At 59.0% G+C, this 22,730-nt stretch overlaps 5 protein-coding genes across 5 annotated transcripts; 1 reads left to right on the top strand and 4 right to left on the bottom strand.

Moving 5' to 3' along the window:
• Positions 1–2,144: 2,144 nt before the first annotated feature.
• Positions 2,145–3,807, bottom strand: EHS24_002674 (uncharacterized protein; the record flags this gene model as incomplete). Its single annotated transcript, XM_028618404.1, has 2 exons — positions 2,145–3,305; positions 3,358–3,807. The coding sequence occupies 2 exons, from the start codon at positions 3,805–3,807 to the stop codon at positions 2,145–2,147; spliced, it is 1,611 nt and encodes a 536-aa protein (XP_028473360.1).
• A 9,651-nt stretch (positions 3,808–13,458) lies between these two features.
• EHS24_002673 (uncharacterized protein) lies at positions 13,459–15,284 on the bottom strand (the record flags this gene model as incomplete). The annotated part of the gene is made up of 8 exons (XM_028618403.1): positions 13,459–13,708; positions 13,757–13,884; positions 13,934–14,176; positions 14,249–14,499; positions 14,543–14,644; positions 14,697–14,802; positions 14,942–15,036; positions 15,122–15,284. The coding sequence occupies 8 exons, from the start codon at positions 15,282–15,284 to the stop codon at positions 13,459–13,461; spliced, it is 1,338 nt and encodes a 445-aa protein (XP_028473359.1).
• Positions 15,285–16,192: 908 nt separating this feature from the next.
• On the bottom strand, positions 16,193–17,637 carry LAP1 (Leucine aminopeptidase 1; the record flags this gene model as incomplete). Its single annotated transcript, XM_028618402.1, has 4 exons — positions 16,193–17,058; positions 17,192–17,253; positions 17,311–17,370; positions 17,423–17,637. 4 exons carry the CDS (start codon positions 17,635–17,637, stop codon positions 16,193–16,195), a joined length of 1,203 nt encoding a protein of 400 aa, XP_028473358.1.
• A 304-nt stretch (positions 17,638–17,941) lies between these two features.
• Positions 17,942–18,971, bottom strand: EHS24_002671 (uncharacterized protein; the record flags this gene model as incomplete). Its single annotated transcript, XM_028618401.1, has 6 exons — positions 17,942–17,956; positions 18,008–18,101; positions 18,141–18,520; positions 18,578–18,712; positions 18,755–18,878; positions 18,955–18,971. The coding sequence occupies 6 exons, from the start codon at positions 18,969–18,971 to the stop codon at positions 17,942–17,944; spliced, it is 765 nt and encodes a 254-aa protein (XP_028473357.1).
• A 555-nt stretch (positions 18,972–19,526) lies between these two features.
• Positions 19,527–21,833, top strand: EHS24_002670 (uncharacterized protein; the record flags this gene model as incomplete). Its single annotated transcript, XM_028618400.1, has 4 exons — positions 19,527–19,566; positions 19,607–20,793; positions 20,843–21,476; positions 21,517–21,833. The coding sequence occupies 4 exons, from the start codon at positions 19,527–19,529 to the stop codon at positions 21,831–21,833; spliced, it is 2,178 nt and encodes a 725-aa protein (XP_028473356.1).
• Between the last annotated feature and the right edge of the window lie 897 nt (positions 21,834–22,730).

The raw sequence follows: 22,730 nt of genomic DNA, 5'->3' as shown, positions 1-22,730 counted from the left end.
TAACGAGTTATGCCACACCGCAGCTGCAGAGCGAGTTCCGCAGCTGAGAAATGCATACAACCATCTCGCCAGCGCCTGGCATGTTCACACAAAGCTAGGACATGGGTCTGTCCTGTGTTTGCGCGATCGGCGACGTTGCGACGAGGACAGGGAGGTACCTATGTCCAGGCCAGGGTGACAGCCATGCTGCTCCGATCTCTGCCGGAGTGATACGAGTTCTGAACGATCGTTGCTCCGCCACGCGGAGCCTCGGAAGACGATCGTAAGCGGTTAGTATCTAGGATCATCTCATTGCGTGTCGTGTAGCAGAGACCGGTAACATAAACGCCACATCAGGACTCGGCCCCGCTGTTTGTTGCGGTCCCGATCGTCGGAGCACTCCTCGGACCCTCGGAGCGGATGAGTCCTAAGTTCATTCTGTAGCTGGGAGTTCACCTTTCACCAGCATGTTCGTCAGTGGCTTTGCGAGAGCGTCGTCTGCGGAATACACACGCAACAGAGACAGACATGTTCGGTTCCCAGCTTCCCCTGCCTTGACTTTCCTTCACGGTTGGTAAGGCTCAGTCCTTCCTAGCCGTATCTTGCTCTTGCCCACACGATCGTCTCGTCCGAGAAAGCCCCCTTGACATAAGGTTGTACTGTGCAAGGGAAAGGATCGTCGCTGACTGAGGCGGGAGGTGTCCTGATTCCCACCCCGCGGTGCTGTGCTCACTTCTCAGATACTGTAGAGGATGGGTACCAAGGTCTCACCAAATGGTGTCAGGGATGCGAGCAACGCCGGTGCCACACTTTCATGAAACCGTGAACCGAGAATGTGCGGGACCGCAGTCCAAAATGGTGCTAAGCTATAAGCGATTAGCCGGCCAGCGATCAGCGACGGGCCTCACGGTGCTTGTTTGAAATCCAGTGAGCACAGCCGTATCCCAGGATACCACTGTGGAGTCGTAGCAGACAGTGTTGTCTCCTGCACTGTACTCCCATGTGGACGCAAAGGACAGAATAAGAAAAACCCTAGGCATTGGAGCGGCTCCAGTACGTCGTAGCAGCGCCCCAACTCGATGACAACCGAGCTACATACTACCGGTGCAATAACGCGGGCTATGACGACGTCTCTCCAAACAAATCGGTCGACCTGTCACACTGACAGGAACCTATATGTAACCAGTTACACCACTAGCATGGCACAGGGCGACGGAGAGATGGCACGCACGTTTTGGCTCACAGCCCAAAAACACTCCGCAGCAGGCGTCGACGCCCACGACACGCATCTGCAGTACCGTGCATACACGCCCGGAAAGGCTTTGCCCCTCGGCTCCTTTGCCTCCTTCTCACTCTGCATCAGTTGTCTACTCCGTATGATGAACGGAAAGGGGGTTTCAACCCAATCTGGCGGTGATTACTCCTAAACTTGGTGCAAGTCGACAAGATTTAGTTAGGTGTCGGCAAGCTCCTTCTTTTTAAATGACCCCAAGCCCAGCAATCCGCGGAGCCCTTCTAGCCAAAAACTGTTCCTTTCGATCGTCGCTGTACTGGGCGCCTGCGTGTATTGGTTGGTTATAATAGAACCTGGTCCCCCTCACAAACGCAAACCAAAGATGCCCAAGCGAAATAAAATATAAAATAAAAGTCAAAAATGAAATCAGCCCATCCATGATCGGCGGCGCCTCGTTGCCGCGAATTTTTCGGCTCAAACGCGCGCGTGGGTACGAGACTAACGGCCACCCTCGGGCCCGTGCTCTCATGTCCCGGCATCGAACTAGTGCAACCTTGTTGCTGGTCACGGGCGCGGGGAACGCGGATCGACAGATCGGGAGGTTTGCAGCTCTCGGCTGGGCTGGCAAAGAGCGGAATATTTATATGCATTGCAGCTGCGGACGGGCGGACGGACCGCTTTTTTTTTTGGCGGTCGTTGGCGAGCCCATACAGTGGGCAGAGCTCAAGTCTAGCCCTTTGCTCGCTCCCGAGGGTTGGGTCGAGGTCAGCATATGTGGTTGGGTCGTCTGTGATCCGTGTCCACGATCACCTCCGTACAGACGCGCAAGGGACGCATTAGTGCAGGAAACTGCATTCACTATATCATAGGTACCGATAGGGGCTCATGCCAAAGGGGTAAAGAGGGGTAAGGAGAAGGAGAGGGGGTATTATTACAGCTCCCAAGCGCGACGGGTATAATCTTGTTGCGCTTGGCCTGGGGGAGGAGGAGGGGGAGCCTGTCGGCGCCAGTCGGCCTCACGGCGGGGGTCGTACTGGCCATGCTGGGCGGGGTAATACGGGGAGCTTGGTGGGGGTGGGTATGAAGCATATGAGCGAGGGTATGCCCCTTGTGGGTGAGGAGGAGTTGTTGAACGACGCGAGCCGGGGTATGAAGAAGAAGGACCAGGCTGTCGGTAGTGGGTGGCAGAACCAGGGCGGTAGCCACTGTCAGGACGACTAGGAGCGTCGGCGGCTGCAGCGATAGAAGAAAACGATGGGAGGGCGTGCGCAGGCGGCGGTGCCAGAGGCGTCACCGGGGTGGGGGGCAGAGGAGGGCGACGCGCAACGACGTCCGCGGGGACGTCATGGTTGGAAATGAGGAGGCACGACACGACCAGATAAATCTTGCCCAGCGTGTTGGGTTCCCATAACGAGCCACCCAGACCGCCACCTAGGTGTATGCGCACATTGAACAGGGCCCATGAATTGTCGGAGCGGAGGATGCGAACGTTCTGGTTTGGGTAAGGCTCACGCATTCCGCTTGCTGGCGACAGGAGCTCGTGCTCAGTGCAGGTCATGACGGCAGCGTGAGTCTCGCGACTTGACTGGAGCTGGCCAGAAAGGTAAGGGACGGCGACGAGACGAGAGCGTTCCATGTCGATGAGCTGACGGTCGTTTTGGTGAATCCAGTCGAGCAGGTTTAGGTTAACAAACTCGTGCGGGTGGTAGCCAGTGAGAGGGTGGCTCGCAGACGTAACACGGAGAATCTTGAGGTCGGTCGTGCAAAAGAGCGTAAATAGATCTGGAGTCGGCGGGGGTGGAAGGGAAGAAGCCGCCATGGGTGTCGGCATCGTGTACGACGCCGTTGTGTCAAGCGAGGTCATGCCAACCACACTGCCAAGAGACGCCGATCGTGGCGGAGACGGCAGGCGCGAAGTGAGCGCACCCAGGGGAATCTGCTGAGGACTGGACGTCATCTGCCCGTATCCAGCTTCGTATGGAGGTGGGGCAGGCTTCCACTTGGAGCCATCATCTGAAGGTCGCGACGGGCGTGTAGGGTATGGCTCGGACGTGGGCGGCTTGTTGACTTTGGGTCGTCCGCGCTTCTTGTGCTGAGAAATGGTGATCAGCACCGTGCCGCTGCAGTCCAGAGGGAACACTTACTGGAACATCTTCGCACTGGTCCTCCTTGCCCATGTTCACGCAGCGCTTGCAGGGACGGGCAACGTCACAAGCCAGGTGTGCACGCTTGCACGGTCCACAGGCGCTCGAGACATTGGCTTTGCCGCCGACGCGCTTGATTACGGGAGGCGCGATCGGTGCACTGGCCAACGAAGGGGGGCCAGCCCGGTCCGCAGACGCATAGGGATGAGAGTGGTGGGACGAGGGTGGTCGGTGAGAGTAGCCGCCGTGAGGAGGAGGGTAGTGTCCGCCTCTGCTGTCGTGTGCGAGGTGACCTCCGCGGCCATGTCTGCCTGCCGGGGAAGGCGGGTCAGACATGCCGGGGGACTGCGACGACTGGGCGGCAGCAGACGACGGACCTGGTTCGCCGAGGATGGTACGCGCGCCGGGGCCGTCGAAGCCTGATCCACTAGAAGGACGCTGGCGGTGCATGACGGCAACGGCGTCGGCGGGGGGAAAGGGGTGGCACGATAAGAGTGCCGCGCGCAGGTGCGCTTGTGTGCTCGTTGATGGGCGAGTGGGTGTGGTTTTGCTTCTGTGCTCTGTGGGCCCAAATGAAGACTTGTCACTGCCAAAGTCGACCGCGGTACCCTCCAGCCGTCACTCTGCGGTCGGCGGCGCGGCTGGATTCACGTTTATGACGGCGGCGGGCTGGATACCTCGGCGTGACGGGTATGCGGGGCCTGAGGATGTGCGTGCAATGGGCACAGTCGTGTGTGTGTGTCGGCGGGGACGGGGCGGCGGCGGCGGCGGGGGCTGGGGGAGCTAAGAGGAGTGTATGTGTGAAGGTGAGTGGGGATGATGCAGCTTTGCAGGCTGGCGCTGGGCGATGTGCTTGTCGGACGGACCGTTGGCAAACGCTGCCGAGGAAACGAGCAAAGGTGTTGGGGTTGAGGAATGGAACGTGATGACGACGACCGGTTGCGGTCCGAGTAAAGCCAAAAGACAAAGTGACCGGTGGGTCCGAAAAAGTGTGAGGTGAGGGGTGGGTGGGTGTGGGTTGGATGAATGGAGATGTGTGTGACGCCAAGAGTGGTGATGGGCGGCCGGGGACAGATGGCGATGAGAGAACAGAGCAGAGTTGTGAATATTGTACGCATCTTTCCAGACGCCTGTGCTTAATCCCATCCGTCCGTCGTCCGTCGTCCATGCGCCATGCCTCGTCCCTCAATCCCTCGTCTCGTCCTCTGCTGCTTGCCTCCAGCCCCGCCAGCCAGAGCACACCAGCACCAACACCAGCAGCAAGCACCAGCAGCACCAGCACCAGCGCCAGCACCAGCACCAGCACAGAGCGAGCAACTCACCGCGGCGTACGCCATCCATGGGTCCGTCCCTTTTCCTCCGCCCACCGTTTATCCTGCCCCTCTGCATGCAGCAGCAGCAGCAGGTGTCGCGTCGGTTCTACGGGGATCTGATGATCCAGCCAGCTCCAGCCAGCCTGCAGGGATGCAGAAATCGGGCCCCTCTGTGCGTCTGCGCTGAGGGAGGCCAAGGGAGGAGAGAGGCAGACATGGCAGAGAGAGGCATGTTTTGCGCTTGTCGTTCCTCCCGTCGTACCTCGTGATGGTTCAGTCTCACCGCGCGCGTCCGCGCGCGCGCGCTCTCTCTCTCTCTCTCTGTCTCTCGCAGTTCCTTCGGCCCCACCCCACCCATAACGAGGGCTGCCCCTGGACGCACGCCACAGGTCCTGGACCTGGGAGGGGCCAGAGAGGGGGACACGGGCAGGCAGCCAGCACAGGCGCGCGCAGAGAAAGCAAGGATGCGGGAACAAGGTCCCAAGAAACCCGACAGGCCGAGACGAGAGCCCGAACACTCACCTCACCTTTGTCTCGTCGCAGGCTCTCTCTCTCTCCCTCTCGCGCGCTCACACAAGGCCCCAGTCCGGACCAGCTCCGCCGCCGCCGCCGCCCGCCGCGATGCCAGGCGCCGCCATGCAGCCGCCATGCGCTCGATACATGCCCCGGCTGCCTCCAGGGAAACGGAATCACGAGGCCGCGGAGGCGTGCGGCTGCGTGCGGAGGGGCCAGGCAGCAGGAAACAGACGGCCCGCTCTGCCCAGCGCAAACAGGCAAACAGGCCCAGATGGCGCATTCCCAGCATCCTTCTTCGCCGTCTCGTACACGAGTTTGTTTGACCACACCCAGGCCCAGATGGCGCATTCCCAGCATCCTTCTTCGCCGTCTCGTACACGAGTTTGTTTGACCACACCCAGGCCCCGTCTGTCACCTCGTCGCTTAATCTTTTTGGCGGTGATGTTCCAGCGCTTGGGTCCACACGCGGGTTGTGCGCGGGTGTTTCGCCGCGCACAACCGCCCGCAACCGCCGAGCCCGCACTCTGTCCCGATGCCGATACCGCATAAACTAACAACCACGCAAGCAAAACCAAAAGCAGGTCTCTACTAAAGCTGTAAACAGCCGCATGGCAGTACGGCATGAAGAAGGGAAAGGCTGTACCCGAACACTTGCCTACCGGCCTTGGCGTACGCGTACACGGGTTGGCGTTGACGCGGCTCAAGGATAGCCAACTGCCAAACACGTATGCAGGATACATCGGCAGGGTATGCTGGCTTGTTCATCCGGTGTGGAATCGTTCTCGACTTCGGACAGGCCTGAGCTGACCATTGAGGTAGTCGTCGGGGTCCTGATACAAACAACCCGTTTTCTGCTATTCTCCTGGCGTCCTGGGACCCCTATCTCTCCATGGCCCCGTCACCGGAGTCGCGTGGTCGGTTGGGTCGTTGCCCAACATGATATAACTCTTACCGCAACTCTGGGTAAGGGGTGTCTGCGTCATAGGAGCGCCGGTTGCTCTTCGCCTTAATCTCTCGGCATATCATAAAGGAAGGAAAGGAAGTAACCCTCAGCCCCCTCAACTGTCCCCTATTGGTAGATGGTTGTTGGAGCTGCATGAGGGTGACTCATCGCTTTGGAGGCGTTGGAGCGCTGTTCTGGCGGGAAAAGTCGTCTTTGCCCAGACCGACAGAGCTGCCTACTGAGCGTTGCCGCAGCACAGCACCATGCCAGTTGCCGAGGAGTTAGTGGGCAATGCAGAGGGGTGCATACCACCAGTTTGGTACATGGCACGGCCGTATGGCTTCCCCCCGGGACCCCCGTCCTGTGTACGGCAGTGGCAACGGCATGGATCCCGGTACGGGGTAAAAAACAAAAGCACGGCGCCGGAATGTAACAACAACGTGTAATCATAACGGCAACGGCAGGCGAATCCTACTTTTCTGACATATATGGTAGGCAGGGAAGCCACCATTGTCGCGAGCGCGTCCTGCCGGGCATGGATCAAAGTACTGCGCCACCTGGCGCGAAAAATGCTCATGCGCAACACGAGACTGCCACGCACAGAGGCACTCTCTCTCTCTCTCTTTCTCTGACCTCCACTCTGCTCGCCCTGCGCTGTGATCCCAAAACATGGCCCTCCTGGCCTCCTGGGTCGCTTCGCAAACGATCACAGGGCAAGAGCGCAGAGCCGCCACACTGCAGCGCCGCACTTTCCGGTAATGGCCCAGTGGCGCTCCGACCACGCCGCCCTGTCGTCTAACCCGCGGCGCCGAGCCCTACACCAATTGGGCATTGCGCGGATGTTTCGCAGTACAGTTCAGATCAAAGCTTCGGCGATTGGAGTAATAGATTCCAGTACGACTGCAACGGAGCGTCATAGCCCACAGGCCGACGCCGGAGAGAGCGCCAAACTCAACTGAATCAACAAAGCAGGAACATTTGAACGGGCGGACGGCAAGACAGAGGAGTCGTCGGGCCATGGGGCCACGCTAGAACGTGACACGCACTAGTCCCAAATGTTGGGACGGAATATCGTCTCTAATAGCCTTGTGTCTCGGAACGAGGAAGATCACGGAATTGAGGGAGGGAGAGCGAGAGGAGGGTGTGCTCATGACCTCTTAAACCTTCCTCTGTCGTCTCCCGAAATGGCCGGCTGATATGTCGGTCTTAGTTTATCTTGCTTCTCCGTCGCTCAGCTCCCCTTATTCCGCGGCAAAGCTACCAAGACCCCTCTTGAGTAGCTGCAGTGTCAACCACCACGGCTTTTTACCACATGTGTTTGTGTTTCGTGTCCACATGAGGTCGGAAGATATTTGGACGTCGCACGCGTTCAAGGCCCAGACAAGTCGCGCCCATCGTTCGAGCCACTCCGGGACAAGCATCTGGCTTGACACTGGTGGCCTGGCCGCACTCTCTCTCGTTTCTTCTTTTGCGCGTTTGCGGCGATGTTCGTGAATGATGCTACTGGACACGCGGGACTCAAAACCCAAGCGTATCATCTCATGAACACTGTCGATCAAGTTCGGCACACAGACACACCATGGAGCCGAAGGGGGCGCCTAACAGGTGACGAGAACGCGAGAGTACGCGGATGGGCATCTGTCCGCTGCGCCGCTGCAAAGCGGCCCCAACACTTATTCCCAGGAACAGATTCGGCGCAGTGGGACGGGTTAAGCTTCTTGCCAGACAGGTCCACGCACCCCTCACCGTCCCGGTCCCCACCCTTTCCCCGATGGCGGCTATGGCATCCCCTCCAAAACCCGCGCCCAAACGAGAGAAAGAACACACCAGATCATTTCGCACTTGCCAGCTTTCAACGACACTGACGAACCGTCTGACTGGCAGAGCACCCTCGGGCCGAGGTGGGGCGTCCAGTTGTCCCGCTCGTCTGGTCTGAGATATCCCACCCCTGACTGGGGAGCACGCACCAGCTCGCAAACATCGATTTAGTTATTGTATGGAGATACCAAAAGCAGTAGTAATGCGAGAGTGTGACTGGCATGAAACTGCTGAATGGCACTACCATGGCTGTCGTTCCTCTCGGCTCTGTTGGCGTGCCAGACCATGTGGTGCTCGTCGGTGCGCACAGGGACGGGGGACGGCGTACCATTGGAGTGCGCATGACCAACAAATTGCGCGCGCGCGCGCGCTGCGCTGCGACATGGCAATCTGCGGCGTGCGCCAATAATGCCGGGTCCAAAATGACATGTCAAGGAGTACCGCTTCGAGCCAAACCCATAACCTTCCTCCGGCGAGTATACCTACGCCTGTCCCTGTTGACAATGCAGACCCAGAAGCGCAGCGACCACGTCCGAAAGCAACGAACGGTGATCCGGCGCAGGCACCCGTCGTGCTTCCTTCCGACAGTACAAAACAAACGGTTCAACGCACGGTGCTCGGAGGTTGAGGCTGGTCAAAGACCAGACTGCCACACAACTCCGGCAGGGCCTGGTGGGTATCGGACTCCTGGTATCAGACATCGCCATACCGAGCCTGCCGATGGCACAGGCGCTTGAACCGCTCTCGCAAGGACCTTCTCCAACTCCCTCTAAGGCGGTTTACCAAATCCCTTTGGGAGTGTGTTGTCTTCTTCGCCCCATCCATTCCGCTTGCGGACATCCAAGAGAGCGGCCCGCTCAACCCAGTGGCATCCGCATCCCAGGTCAGGTGGGGAGGGCTCGTTCATTATTCCAAGCAAACAGTAATGCAACTACTGTGCTTTAATCTCGGGTGTCGCTCCCTGTTATCGGCCCTTTGCTCACCTTACGGAGCCACACTGTATCCTTTCTGCCACGGCCTTCGTTTATCATCTAGTTTCAGCCTCTCCGCAGTCCACATCCTAACGCCTGTCTAAGGTTCTCATTTTGATCGCCCTTAACCGCGCATGCCATCCTGACCACTCCTACTGACTGGCACCGTGGAGTTGAGAATAAAAAAAATACAAACATGCTTGCGTGGCCATTTCGGTCAGCCACAAGCCTCCTGCGACCGGGCTCGCGCCTGCCCAGCGCCACCCTTCCCAGAAAGAGCTGCCTCCGAGCATTCTGCCCTTTCTCATTCTCCCTCAAGAACAACGAGTCCCTTCTACCGGGCCGCGACGACGCCTGCCGCTGGCCATTGCCCAATCCCACATCTGCATTTGCCTGATTCCGGTAGAACAATCGCACGTCAGTGCGGGTGCCACAAGATGTGGCGCAGGACACAGCAGCACGCTCAAGCCACATGGTAACGGTTTGCGGCTCGAGAATCTTCGCCTGGGCTGAACAGGCACTCTGGGCTCTTACTGGCAAGCTACGCACTGGCCACATGCACCGGACAGGTGACTCTCGTCCACGCGTTGGATGAGAGACACACAGAAGACAGAAATTAACCGTGCCGATGAAAAATACCACCACCACCCGGGGCGGCTGTGGCACCGCCTCCGTGCCCTTACTCATACCCAAACAAGCGAGACAGAACACGCATGGACACCTCGGCCCGCAGCATGGCGCAGAACCCCGGGATCCCTGCACCCACGAGCCCGCCCACCCTTGCATGATCGCAGGATGGCACACTGCTGTCATTTCGCTGTAGCCCTGCTGTGTTCGTGGGATATGCTTCGAGACATCTTGCCACAGGCTAGAGTTGCTCACTCGCCGGGGAATGCTAAAGCGGAGCCCACCGCCACGCATTCCCCGGCGCGTTTGTCCCGAGCCCTCTCCCCGTGCGAGGGCCGTCAAGGCCAACAAGGACCGCTCATCTGAGACATCCGAGCACTCCGCGGTTGGGCTCACGCAATGTTTGGCAGTCAGAACGCCGGCGCGGTAAGGGCCGAACCACGAGCAGGACCACACAGATGTTATGTTGTAGGGTCGTCCCTCTGAGGACTACGGGAGGGTGACTATGCTGACCAATGGCCGCGTAATGTGCGTGCGGCCGGTCTACGTTTTCCAGTCCGTACACTCCCCCGGATAGACACACCGGTCGCCCGGACTTTCGCTTCTTTTGTGGGCAGGGATGCAGAGGGTCAGGTTCGGCGGTGAGGGCAGCGACCTGAGTGAGAGCGGACCAGGACCCGACGGACCCGCAGTTGGTGGGTGCCCATGCGGAACATGTGGTTCCCAATAGGGATACGCGACGTTCCCTCCAAACTCCTGCCTGTGTGGCGCGTATCAGATTGTTTCCTAACACCGGCTAGCGTCAGGTTGAAAAGTGGGGAATCAGGTGGAATCAGGTATACAGCGTTTAGGTTTCGCATGTGATGCCCGAAAAACAAACAAAAAAAGATCGGATCTCGGGAACTCTGTGGTTGCTGCCTGCTGGCTGGGGACTCCAAGTTTCCAGGTCTGCCTGTGGCGTGACCGGGTGGCTGCGGTGCTGGTCGGTTGCAGGCGCGGTGTAACTTGGACGGTCGCTCGTGCACGGACCACGAGCTCATGGGTCGATCCACGAGAACGTTGCTATGTGATATATGCCCATGGATCGACGAACAGCTGATCTTGTCACGCCTTGGCTCCGAGGTATGCTGCGACATCGCGCACAGTGCCGTGTAAGGTTGTTGACCTGGGGCTAGAGGTCGGCCGATGTGGCACACGGTCGGGACTATTGGTCGTTGGAGGCCGTGCTGCCACAGTTCCTGTGCCACAGACAAGGGCACAAAGTCGGCCGAGGAGTGTAATGGCAGGCGCGTCCATTGGCTGTTGGAGACCGTACTGCCACGGATCCTGTGCCACACGCGGGTGCCGCCCCCCTTCTCCGCAGCATGATTGTAGCACAGACAGTGACGGTGGGTCGGGATCTCCGCCACTTTCCGGACCGGTTCCTACCGCAGCCTCCCCCTTGTGACAATAATTAACTCCCCCGCCAATGCGCCGATGGAAAGCTGTGTGGTTTGTGGCGCGTGACGCATCTCTGGCACACACCTCCGCTGGGCTGTCTTACTCCCAGAAACCCCGTGCAACTTGCTTTGCAGCTGAAAGTGCCAGTCCGTGGGTATGTCTTCAGGTATCGCAGCAGACTAAAATGCGAGGCGGACGCACCAGCAATCATATGAGACTGTGGAATGCCATAGGCAGCTCAGACATTTTTGGCCGGGTTTAAACTGAATTTTCCGATCTCCCAGACCCCTATCTTCGGAGAGACTTGCAAAGCAGCCGAGACATAAGATGCCACATAGCGGGCCAAATAAACGCGCACATGCACAGTACCGGGAAACACCAGGCTTCGGGTATCGGCGCTGGTGAAAGTCATTGCGGACAAAGTCTGCGGGTAGTGCAAGATCTGGCGAGTGGTGGGCGAGTGGTGGGCAAGACTACAAATAACATCGGGCACCGCTCCTGCCATCCCCACTGTAGGGATCCCGGTGACAGATCTCATGGGCAGACGCAGACTAGTAGAAGCGCTTCGTTGCTGGTTGCAGGGACCGTTGCTGGGTGCATGGGACGTGTGTGTGCCACACGGAACCTCCATCAGTGGCACTTTTGCGGCATCCGTAGGCTCCCTTCCTCGTTGCTCCGTCGTGATTCCGACGGACTGAGATCTCTGAGCTGCGGTCGGGCAATACACGTACCACAGCGACTTGCATACCGCACTGGGCGACGTCCGCGTGGGTGATCGTGGCATGCGAGGGTGCCGAACAGTGGGGGTCAGTGGGGGTTATTCACCGGCATGCCACAAACCTAGGTGCACACGTACGTGGATCTGAGGAACTGATTCAGATCTCAGACGCCAGTCGTCTTTCGTGTGCTCTCAGGATGTTAGCAACGTCCAGACACCGCGAGTGCACTTGAGGCCTGGTAGACAGACCATAGAGGTTGTGCATTCGGAAAAAAAAAAAAAAAAAAAGAGGGGACGGAAGTGGCGGATAATTGTCTTGGACATCCATCGTCGAGTCGTCCTTCTCCCACGGAACTCTCTTCTTCCCTCTCCAACCAAGCAAAGACAGAACTTCTAGTTGCTCTCGCAACGCTGCTTGTGGTCTCGGAACCCTGATTCGAAGGGGCTACGTGTCTATGGCCTCTGCATGGCCAAAATGGAACGAGTAAAATGGGTCTGGAAACGACCGAACGTCGGAGCTTAACCTCCGGAGGTTCACGGATGATTTCTTCCAATGGGAAGGCAGGGGTAGACATAACCTTTACTGTCTGGCGCAATACCACTATGCTAGTCAGAGCACTGACATGGATCACTGACATGGAGCTTCCGGGCATGTTTTTAAGCATCTGGGATGTCCCGCCAGTCGTTGCATCAGCTCACGAGACCTCTTCGTGGAAATCCAACGGAGCGGGCGACGACGGCAGCGGGACGGCGGAGGGCGGGGGCAGGAAATTCATTGTTATTGGGACGGTAAATGAATGTTCGTGGCGAAGGAGGGGAGTGCGACGTCTCGTGTTCCGTCTGCGTTCTTTGCACAAGATTATTCTGACATTGCTCGTTCTGCTGCACCCACGGTAAGACTGGCAGGTCCGGACTCCCGACGACTTTGTCACCTCAAAGAATGCACACCAGGTTCAGACACCAGTTCCGATGCGTACCTTTCGTGGGGGCCTTACTTTGGCTTATATCATCATCCGACGGCCTTCACGAAATCAATGCCGTTGGTGACCAACGACTGTTTGTTCTCACTCTGCCAATGTATTTCTAAATCACTTGCACAACGGCACCCGAATTTGCCATCACCCCTGCGTTGGGTGACATAGGGCGGGCCTTCAAAGTGAAAAACGTCTGGAGGCACGTCTCTGCTGCCGCCGCCGATATTATCAGCGTCACGGGAATGAGGAAGGAGGGGAGGCGACCTTCCCCGTGGATTGGCGTGGGGAGACGACATGACAATGTCGTCAGGGAGTGGATTGTTGGCGCAGCCACTTGAATCACATGAAGACCTCTGTAGATCTGCCGACAGCAGCAGCCTGTGGCAGACTGAGTCCCGTGTGTCGTTTGGTTATCCGTTCCGCCGATAGATGTGTCGACAGATCAACGAGGTCCGGCCTACCATATACGTCTACTCAACAGATTTGTAGCTGCGGCCTCCACTGCTGCTGTCGGACTCCGGCGGACATAACGGCCGAGCACCAGCGGGTCTGTAACAATGCCACACGCCACACACCAACTTCAATATCTACCAGGCTGCGTGAAGTGTGACCTAGAGTTCATAGGGATGTGTGGTACGTGTACGGGATGATGAAAGAAAGAAGGTAGAATGAATGTGCAGACGCGCGCAACAACGTGGCGCTGATCCAGGTGGGGGACAGGAAACTGTCTGTGAGGTGAAGGGGGTTGGAATAATGCGACCTCCCTCTAACCGACGCGCGATTAGAGGACCATGGCAACGACGACGGCACCAGCGACAGCCAGGCCGGCGGGGAGAGTGCGGAGGGCACCCGACGTGGAGGTGGACGACGAGGCGTTGGCAGCCGAGGCGGCGCCAGTGGTCGAGCCCTTGGTCGAACCCGACGATCCGGCCGACGAGCCAGCCGAAGCGCCAGAGGCCGAGGCGCCCGAGACGGAGGCGCCAGCGGACGTAACACTGTCGGTCGACGAGGCGACAGTTGCGCCAGAAGCACTGGTAAGGTCAGTTGTGCCGACGCTAGCCGACCCAGAGGCAACGGACGCTGCGGTTCCAGCCACGGTGGCGGCGCTGCCAGTCGAAGCCGAAGCACCCGACGAGGCGGCCGACGTGGCGACAGTGGTCGAGCCCATGGCGGCGATGGCCTCCGTAAGGTAGGTGATGGCGCCAGACTAAAGGTGTCAGTCAGCCAAGTGCCCAAACCAAAGTTGGAGGACATACCCAGTTGTCCATGTGGGCGGCCCAGACCATAACACCAGTCTCGGGGTACGAAATCTGCGACTTGGCCTGAGCGAGGCAGGTGCCGAGCTCGGTGCCGGTGACGACCTCGGCGGGGACGGCGGTAGCAAGGTCAGAAGAGTCCCAGAGCTGGCCGACGGTGATCTTGGACATGGGGATGGAGCACTCGTTCGAGATCTCCTGGAGCGAGAGGAACGCGGTGTTGGTCGACGACCACATGACGTGCTGTTCCCGTGTTAGTTGACGTTAGAGGAGGCTGTCCTGCCAGAGGCATCGCCACTGGCAAAGCCAACTCACCTCGCAAGTGTCCCAAGTGCCCGACTGGCCGTTGTAGAACTGGAAGTTGTACCAGTCAATGGTGCTGCCGACAGCACCGTTCAGCTGGCAGTAGACGGAGGAAGCGCTGCCAAAGACCGAGCCGTACATCCAAGCGGTAGGGGTCGACGAGATGGCGTAGGTGCCCGACGCGAGCTGGCTGCGGAGCTCGTTGTGGAACGAAGTGAGCCAGCTGAGGGCGTAGGTCTGGTTGTTCTCGAGAGGGGTGAAGTCTGACATGTCAGCTTGGTGTCATAACACTTTTCGCCAGCTCACCCTCCATGTCAATGTCGACACCGTCAAGGCTGTAGGTCTTGACGAACGTAGCGAGGTTCTGGGCAGTGGTGACGGGGTCCTTCTGGTTGGTGATCACGAGGTCTGGTGTTCGCGTTAGCAATGGGAAAGACCAATGTGAACGCAATCGACCCACCATCGTCGCCAAAGGCCGAGACCATGACAGCGATACCAGCGTTGTGGTAGTCGGTGAGGATAGCCGAGCGCTGGGTGTCGGTGAAACCAGACCACGAACCAGCCGACTGCGACAGTTAGCTCTCGGAACCAGGATCCCGATGGAAAGCGAAGGGGAGAGAGAGGCATGGTCTGAACATTGCACCACTGCAAGGCACCAAAGAAGAAGCATGCCAGTCCTCGTCCTCAGTGACAGGCGATACTCACTGCCTGGGCACCGTTAGTCTGCCAGAAGGCGAGAAGGACGCGGTTGTACGGCGTCACGGTGGAGGCGGCGGGCCAGCTCGAGTACGAGATGGTGTCTGCAACTCTGTCAGCTCATGTGCCCGTCTTTTCCATTTTCCAAGCTGCTGCTCCGGCTAGTATGCGGCGAGCAAGGACACGCACCATCAAGGTACAAGCTGTAGTGGGGAGCGCTGAAGCTGACGCCGCGCTTGTCGACGTTGGCATGCCTGGCGTGTCCGACGCGGCCAGAGTGGGAGCTGGCGGCGGCGGGGAGGGCGAAAGAAAGGAGGGTAACGAGCGTGGGGAGCAGAGTGGAGACGAGCATGGCTGCTGCGTTCTGTCGAGGGTTAGAGGAAGAAAGGACACGGACAAGAGAGAAAGAGAGAAAGAAAGAAGGTCGCGTTGTTTGAACGAGCAGGATCCTGCCAGCCTGGATGGTGATCGGCCCCGCCCGCACAAACGGAGCGTCTCGACCTTTCAGGGTGGACTCTCGATTTCTTTACTTAGCGATCAAAGTCTTGGGCGGTTTGGCTCAAAAAGGCTTTCAAAACGTCCAAAAGAGTGTCCAGCTGCCCTGTGCGCTCCTGGATGCGGGGGGCGCCACAGCAAACCACCACCCACAAATCACTCGCAACCCAACGCGCGCGCATGCATGCATGTGTGTCTGTCTTCTGCGTGTAGCAATATGTATACCCTGCTGTAGAATAACCGACAAAGCGCGCCTGCATGCCATCGCTAGATCGCGTGCGGGCCGCCGGTGCAATTCCGAGAGGTCGGAGGATGTGCCTCCGTGCCTCCGCCAGCTCACAGTCAACAACCTCACAGTCAACAACAAAGATAGCTCAGGCTCCACCGAATTGGCATGGCCCTCCAGCTTTAAACCTTACACCCCCACAGACATTCCTGTTGGCCTGTTGCCTACTTGACATTCAAACTCACGCGCACCACCAGTTTCAAGATCTTCTGAGTTACATATCTTCACTACGGTATGGTGTGTGATTGACTGTATGGCATTGTGCAACTAAATGTGGGGTTGGGGTTGAAAAGGGGCTGCTTCGAGGCAGTACAAAAGAAAACAAGGAAGTGTTCGCGTGGCCGCGCGTGGAGGTGTGTGTGTGTGTTTGTGTTTGTGTTGGGTGGGTGGGGGGTTTGTGGCTATGTTGTGTGGTCCTTCTCCGATGCAAGGAGGGCGAGCGAGCCGGCGCTCAGACAGGCTACTACTATCATACTCCTTTAATCCTTGGCGGCGCTGAGCTCGACGGCAAATGCAATGGCGAGCTTGGAGAACTCGCGCATGTGGGTAAACGAAAACTCGGGGTGGTCGATGGTGTCCTGGGACGAGTGAATGTTCTTGTTCGAGTCCTCAAACGTGCTCTCAATGGCAAAGGCCGACTGGTAGCCAGCCTTGGTGAACGAGGCGTGGTCCGAGCACGAGTAGCCACACTGGGTCTTGACGGGAGGGATGGCGAGGTACTCGGTCACGCAGGCCTCGACAAAGTCGGTGAGGGCCGGGTCAACATAGTCCTGGATGACACCGACACTCTCGACAGTGTCCTTCTTGACCCAGGCGGTCATGTCCATCTGGAGCATGGCACGGACCTTGACACCCTTCTCCTCGTAGGCCTTGGCAACGGCCTGCGATCCAAGGAGACCACCTTCCTCTGCCGAAAAGTAGTGGAACTCGACAGGGTTGGGAGGGGTGAAGTTGGCATGGACAAGAGCGCGGAATGCCTCGAGGGACGAAGTGGTTCCCGAGCCATCGTCATCGGCACCAGGGGCCGGGAGGAAAGGCCACATGTTGGTCGAGTCCTGGTGGGCACCGACAATGGTGACGGGGCCGTCCGCGACGCCGGGGAAGCGCGCAATGATCGAGTTCTGACCCCAAGAGTGCGTAAACTCGGTAAACTCGACGTTGGTGCCGACGGCAATCTCCTGGAGGGTCGCAAGGAGGAACCTCTGCGACTCGCGACCAGTGTCGGAACGGTAGTAGCGGGTACGGAAGCCCGAAAACTTGGTCAGGAAGGTCTTCATCTTCTCAACGCTCAGCGTCTTGGTGATGGCCTTGATCTGGTCGGCCTGCTTGCCAGGCTTGGGGTATTCTGGGTGGTCGTCAGCCATGTGATACAGGGTCCAACGGAAGGAAGTGCGCGGGCCGTGCGTTGCTCTGCGGGGAGAGGGCTGCACCACAAGCACTTATCGCAGCCCATCGTCTCGGGGGTCGCTGATACTCACTGTACTTGGTAGCAGAGGCGGGTGCGAGGAAGCTCGACACACCAAGAGTCCGGGTCTCAGTACTACGGTGCTCATCAGCATCCAAGTTGGGGATGGATTCGTCGGGTCAGACGACTCACATGTCCATGAACCGACGGCCGGCGGCCTTGGCCTCAATCTTCTCCAACTCGGTAATCCAGCTTCAAGAGTCAGTGACCATTCTCGGCCCAGCATCACTGGGTTGCTACTCACACAGGGGGATCGTTCTCGGCAAACTGGACGAGACGCAGCTCTTGGAGGTCGATATCAACCTCAAAGCCGCCAAGGGCGGCCGAAGCTGCGGAGCCCGAACCGGGGCGGCCGGCAAACACAGCCTGGCCGGCCCCGCCGTTGCCCTGCACCATGAATGGTGAGGTGGGGACGGCAGCTGCGAGGAGAGGGAGGGTAAGGAGCGTGGCGAAATGCATGGTGGATGGAGTGTGATGTGAAGTAGTAAGAAGGACGATGGATGTGAAGGAAGGTCAAGGTGGGAACCGGGAAGCGAGAACGGCCAGAACGGGTCTGATTGTGCGCGCGCCACCCGGAGACCAATGGCCCGAGTGCCCGCATGGGGCCAACCTTAACATCCAGGGATCGATGGCTGGCCCGACAGGCCATTTAATGAGTCAACGGTTGCACACTGTGGCATTCCAATGACGCACACATTGATCACTTCTGGCACATGCATCTACCCATACGAATCACTGCTGGCTACAGACAAACCATACTCACCTAGACCTTGGCCTTCTTCGCATCCTGCTTGTCAGCTACATGTGGCGCGAGCACCCAACAACTCACGGGAGCATCGCCGTTCTCTGCGGGCTTGATGCCAAACTTCTCTGCGCGTTTCCTCTTCTTCTCCTCCTCAGCGGCCAGCTCGGCGGCCTTTTCACTGCTTTGTCAGCTGACAGCCAAGATGGTTAAAGCTTACGGAGTGAGCTCCTCCTTCTTCTCTTCAACCTTGGCGGCGGCCACCACCTTCTCAACTGGGGCAGCAGGCGCCTTTTTCTCAGGCAGGCCAAACTTGGCCGCGCGGCGAGCAAGAATCTCGTCGCTCTCGCCAAGGGGTGCGGTGCGGTCGATGGCACTGGGCTTCTCCTTCTTGGCCTTGTCGGCAGGGGCAGCAGCGGGCGCGGCCGGGGTGGAAGCAACGGGGGCAGCAGCGGCCTTGGCTGGCTTGGCCTTGGGAGGGTTCCAAGGCATACCGAAGCGCTCGGCACGCGCCTTCTGTTTCTTTTGCTCCTCAGTGAGCTCGATCTCGACATCGGCCTCTGGTGCGGGCTCGGTAGGGTCGGCAGGCGCGGCGGCAGACTGAAGGTTAGTTAGCGGATCGCAAGCTTGGGTTGAGTCCGTTGACTGGCAGCTTACCTCAGTAGGGGCCGGCGCAGCGACAACAGGAGCAGCGACGGGAACACTTGCTGGAGCTTCTGCCACAGGTGCGGCACCAGGAGCAGCATCGACGACTGGGGCGGCCACAGGCGGCTCATCATCAGGGATGTCAACCTGGCATGTCAGTTCATGTCCCACGACCACGCTTTAACCCACAAGCTCGTCGTCGCCGGTGACACCGGCGTCCAGAAGACGCTTCACGAGGTCATCCTTCTTTCCGGTCTGGGGCAAACGGTGCTTGACGAGAAGGTCCTTGAGCTCGGTGACCTTGAGCTTTTGGCTGTGTGGCTCGTTAGTTTACGCCTTGTGCTTTTCACGACGCGTCAAAAGCGCGCGCCATCTGGCCTGGCACTAACAGCTTGGCTTCAGCCATTGTGGAGACGAGGTATGTGGTCGTTTGGGTTTGAGGCGACCTTTTGGAGCTGTAGCTTTACAGGACAAGCTACACTAGTGTGATGGAGTGGTGGATGATGGGAGTGTGGGCGATGGAGTGATGCAGCCTGCAGCAAGACAACACGTCTAGCGATGAACGCGGAACCGGGAACACAACAATAACGTGGCAGGCGTGCCAGTTGTAGGCGCGCCGCCACACTCCACTAGTATGTTTTCCCATTTTGCTTCCGCGCCGAGTTTGACAACCTCCCTCCAGCTCCTCTCCCCAATTATGACTCATTGTCCACACCCGTCGTTGTTTACAGTCTCTACGCGTGAAGGCCGAGGGACCCACAACAAACCAACCCATCCACCCCAGGCATCACCTCAGCCGCTCGTCGACAAAGGTCTGCAACGTCTTGCAGCTCAAGGGGACACCTCCCACTCCCTCGGACGACCCACCCAGCTGTAGGTTTTCGCCGCCCACCGTTGAAAACAAACACACCACTGATACCCGCTCCCCCACCAGTGTCATCCCACCACTTTCGCTGCATCCATGGACCCCACTCTGGACACGACGCTGTCACACGTTCTCGGTACGCTCTCTTATCCAACATGTACAAGACTGACAAACAGAGCCACTCGAGGATGCTGTGTCGGCCGTACCAGTGCCAGATGTGTCTGTGGCGCCCCTTGCCGACGTGATGGCACCACCGCCCGAGACACCAGTTGCACGACAACGCAAGGCGCGCAACAGCTCGACCCCAGGCTCCAATGCCGATTCACGACGCAGAGAAGCGAACCGCCTGGCAGCTGAGCGATCGCGTGGACGTCAGCAGGAGAAGATTGTCGCGCTTGAAATGGCTGTCCAGGCGCTCGGCGACGAGAACCTCCGCCTCAAGAACGAGGTGGCGCGCCTCGAGGGACGCGAGCGCGACGATGGAGGCTCACAGGCCGGCGCCGTTTCCAACACTATGGGAGTGGATCACGCCCTCACGGAAACGACCGTCGCGGCAGTCGAGGCTGCTGCTGCAGCGGCTGTGGCTGCCGCCGAACACACCCAGGCGCAACAGGACTCGCATTCCAGAAACATTCTCGCTGCCCTCCTTTCTGGAGCTGGCGGTACGGGAGGCATTGAAGATGCCCTGGGCGCTGGCCTCGATGGTGACGCCGACGGCGAGGCCGCCAACTGGATGCGCGGCGTCGAGAGCCTGTTCAAGGAGGCCGAGGCCAGTGGTCGTCTCGGCGAGCTCGCGGCTGTCGCGGCGGGCGAGGGAAGTGACGCTGCTCCTCACGACGCTGTTCTCGGTGATGTGCTAGAGGACAATCGCGCGCGTCAATCTTCCGTGGTGCCCATGCCATCCCTAGGCGCAACAACGTCGGCCATCGCTCTCGCTATCAACAATGAAACCGAAAAGCTCCTGCGCGACGACCTTGCCCAGACCAAGGCAGCCATTGCGCATGTCGAGCGCGAAATGCTTCGTCTTCGTGGACTGCCAGTGTACGACAACGCTACCGACGGCGACCAGCCGCTTTCATCCACCCTTCCCGAGGGCATCATTGGTGCTGATGATGCGACGGTTCGGGCGCGCGACGACGAGATGCAGGGCGAGATCACAAAACTCGAGTCCGAAGCCTCGGTTCTCCGCGAGGTGGTGTCGCGCATGCGCGATGCGCACACTGAAGAAAGCGACAAGGTCAAGGCGCTGGCTGAAGACCTCCGTGCCCTCGGCATGGACGGTGGCGAGCGTGAGCGAGACCAAGTCTCCATGGTCCTGAGAGCGCTCCGTGCGCAGATCACGACCCTCATGAGCGTACCAGGGGTAAGTTGAACGATGGCCAACAATATTAGGATGTGCTAACGTTGCTCAGGGCGACTTTACTGCCAACCCACTCGTGACTCCCTTCTCATCGCCCGCGACTGCCCGTCGCCGCCGCGGCCGTCCTCCCAAGCACGGCGGGCTTCCTGCCGTCAAGTATGTCTACTCCAATGTTTACCCGTCGCCCTCGACGCCGGGCGGAGACGGCTCCATGTTCTCCGAGACACCCACTGCTCGGCCAGTTCGCTCAACACGCAAGAGCGGTCTCGCGCATGAAATCCTTGCACAAGAAGCCGTTATCGAAGCCGGCCCCAGCACCGAGATCGATGTTGGGGCCAGCTCCCAGGCTGCCCACGCCCACGCCCACGACGACTACCTGTTGAGCCACCTGACCGAGGCCGCCGATGGCAGGGGCGATGGCCAAATCCCCCTCGACTCGTCGTCATTTGCCGCCTTCCTCCCCCAGTCTCCCACCGATGCCGCCCACGCGCACGAGCAGCTCGAGTCAACACTGGCGGCGGCCGCACAGGCAGAGGAAACTGTCGCGCAGGCAATCTCCGAGACGCCCAACATTCTCTCCCGCCTGAAGCGTGGTCCCCCTGGCAGCTGTGACATTTGCGGACGCACCCAGACCAGTGTCTGGCGCAAGCTTTCGCTCGGTGGCGAAGACCACAAAGTGTGCAACGGTGAGTTGAACATCGGCGAGGCCATGCAGCTAACATCCAGCGTGTGGGCTGTACCACACCAAGTTTGGCATCATCCGTCCGCCCGAGCTGTGGGGAGACGGCAAGAGCGTCAAGAAGCGCAAGGCGTCGGCGCGCACGTCAACCGCGGGCTACGACTCGCCCAACGGTGCCAAGCGCAAGCGCAAGTCTGCCAAGTTTGGCAACCCGTACGACGAGCACGAGCTTGCGGCGGCCGCTGGTGGTATGGTGGATGGCGGTGACATGGGTGCAGTCGTACCCGGTGCAGAGGCCTCCGACCCGCAGAGCCTGGGAGATGTGGGCCGTGCGGTGGAGAACATGTTCGCGTCAGTCGTGTGAGCATTAGTAGTAGTGGAGCATGTTGATGTAAATGTGTAGCCACGCCTGGTATGTGGCACGATGGGTGAGCGCGTGTGTGGCACATGACTAGTCAGGCGTGACCATGCGACCCATGAGTTTACCAGTAGGTGACGACCTGCTCTGACTGGGTGGCAAGGAGTCGCTTGAGAGCATCACACGGTCATGTGCAGGTCGTTTGGTAAAAGGCAAGTAAAGAGAAAAATGACCAACTAGACTCGGCGTCACCCGATCCGTCATATCGCCAGATAGCGATCGCGGCATGACCGGCAACGGCGGTCCCGTTCAAGGTCGCCGCCGTGTATTCGCACCATGCGAACCATGGTGAGCAATGCATACGGAACAGACCGGACACGCCGCGGAGTGGGGGGGAATGGAAGGAAGACGACACGCGAATCCGTATCAGTCGTATCCGTGGTCCCGTACTTTTCTTTTAGCGTGTGTCCATCCGGAACTGCGAGCCGACGCGGTGGGCCGGGGAGATGATATCCCGGGTGGAGGTCGGGACTTGGTGCATGAGCGCGTCCAGCTGGCATGTACTGTATGAGTCATGGCCTGACAATCTCGCCTGCGATGGCGTACTGTGCGTTGTGCGCTGCCGGCCTGACGCGGCTGGCCGCCACCGACCGGCTGCACCCGCCTCGTAGAGTAGAAAGCCGCAGAAGGTGCTGTATGGAACTGGGCCAGGCCACAACAGCGTGGCGAGCGTGCGAGCGTGTACATGCACAGTACTGTACAGTACGCGCGCGTGCTGGTGTTTCCCGGTCTGTCCCGAGAGCTGCCTGTTTAACATGTTCCTCATTTCGATAATTCGATGGTTTGCCCTGCTATCCGGGCATTTCGAGTAATGAAACGGCGATTTTCGAATAATCTTGAACG

Source organism: Apiotrichum porosum, assembly GCF_003942205.1.
Source record: "Apiotrichum porosum strain DSM 27194 chromosome Unknown scaffold_13, whole genome shotgun sequence".
Lineage (NCBI taxonomy): Eukaryota > Fungi > Basidiomycota > Tremellomycetes > Trichosporonales > Trichosporonaceae > Apiotrichum > Apiotrichum porosum.
Note: the sequence above shows the minus strand (reverse complement) of the source record. Positions and strands in the feature narration are given on the sequence as shown.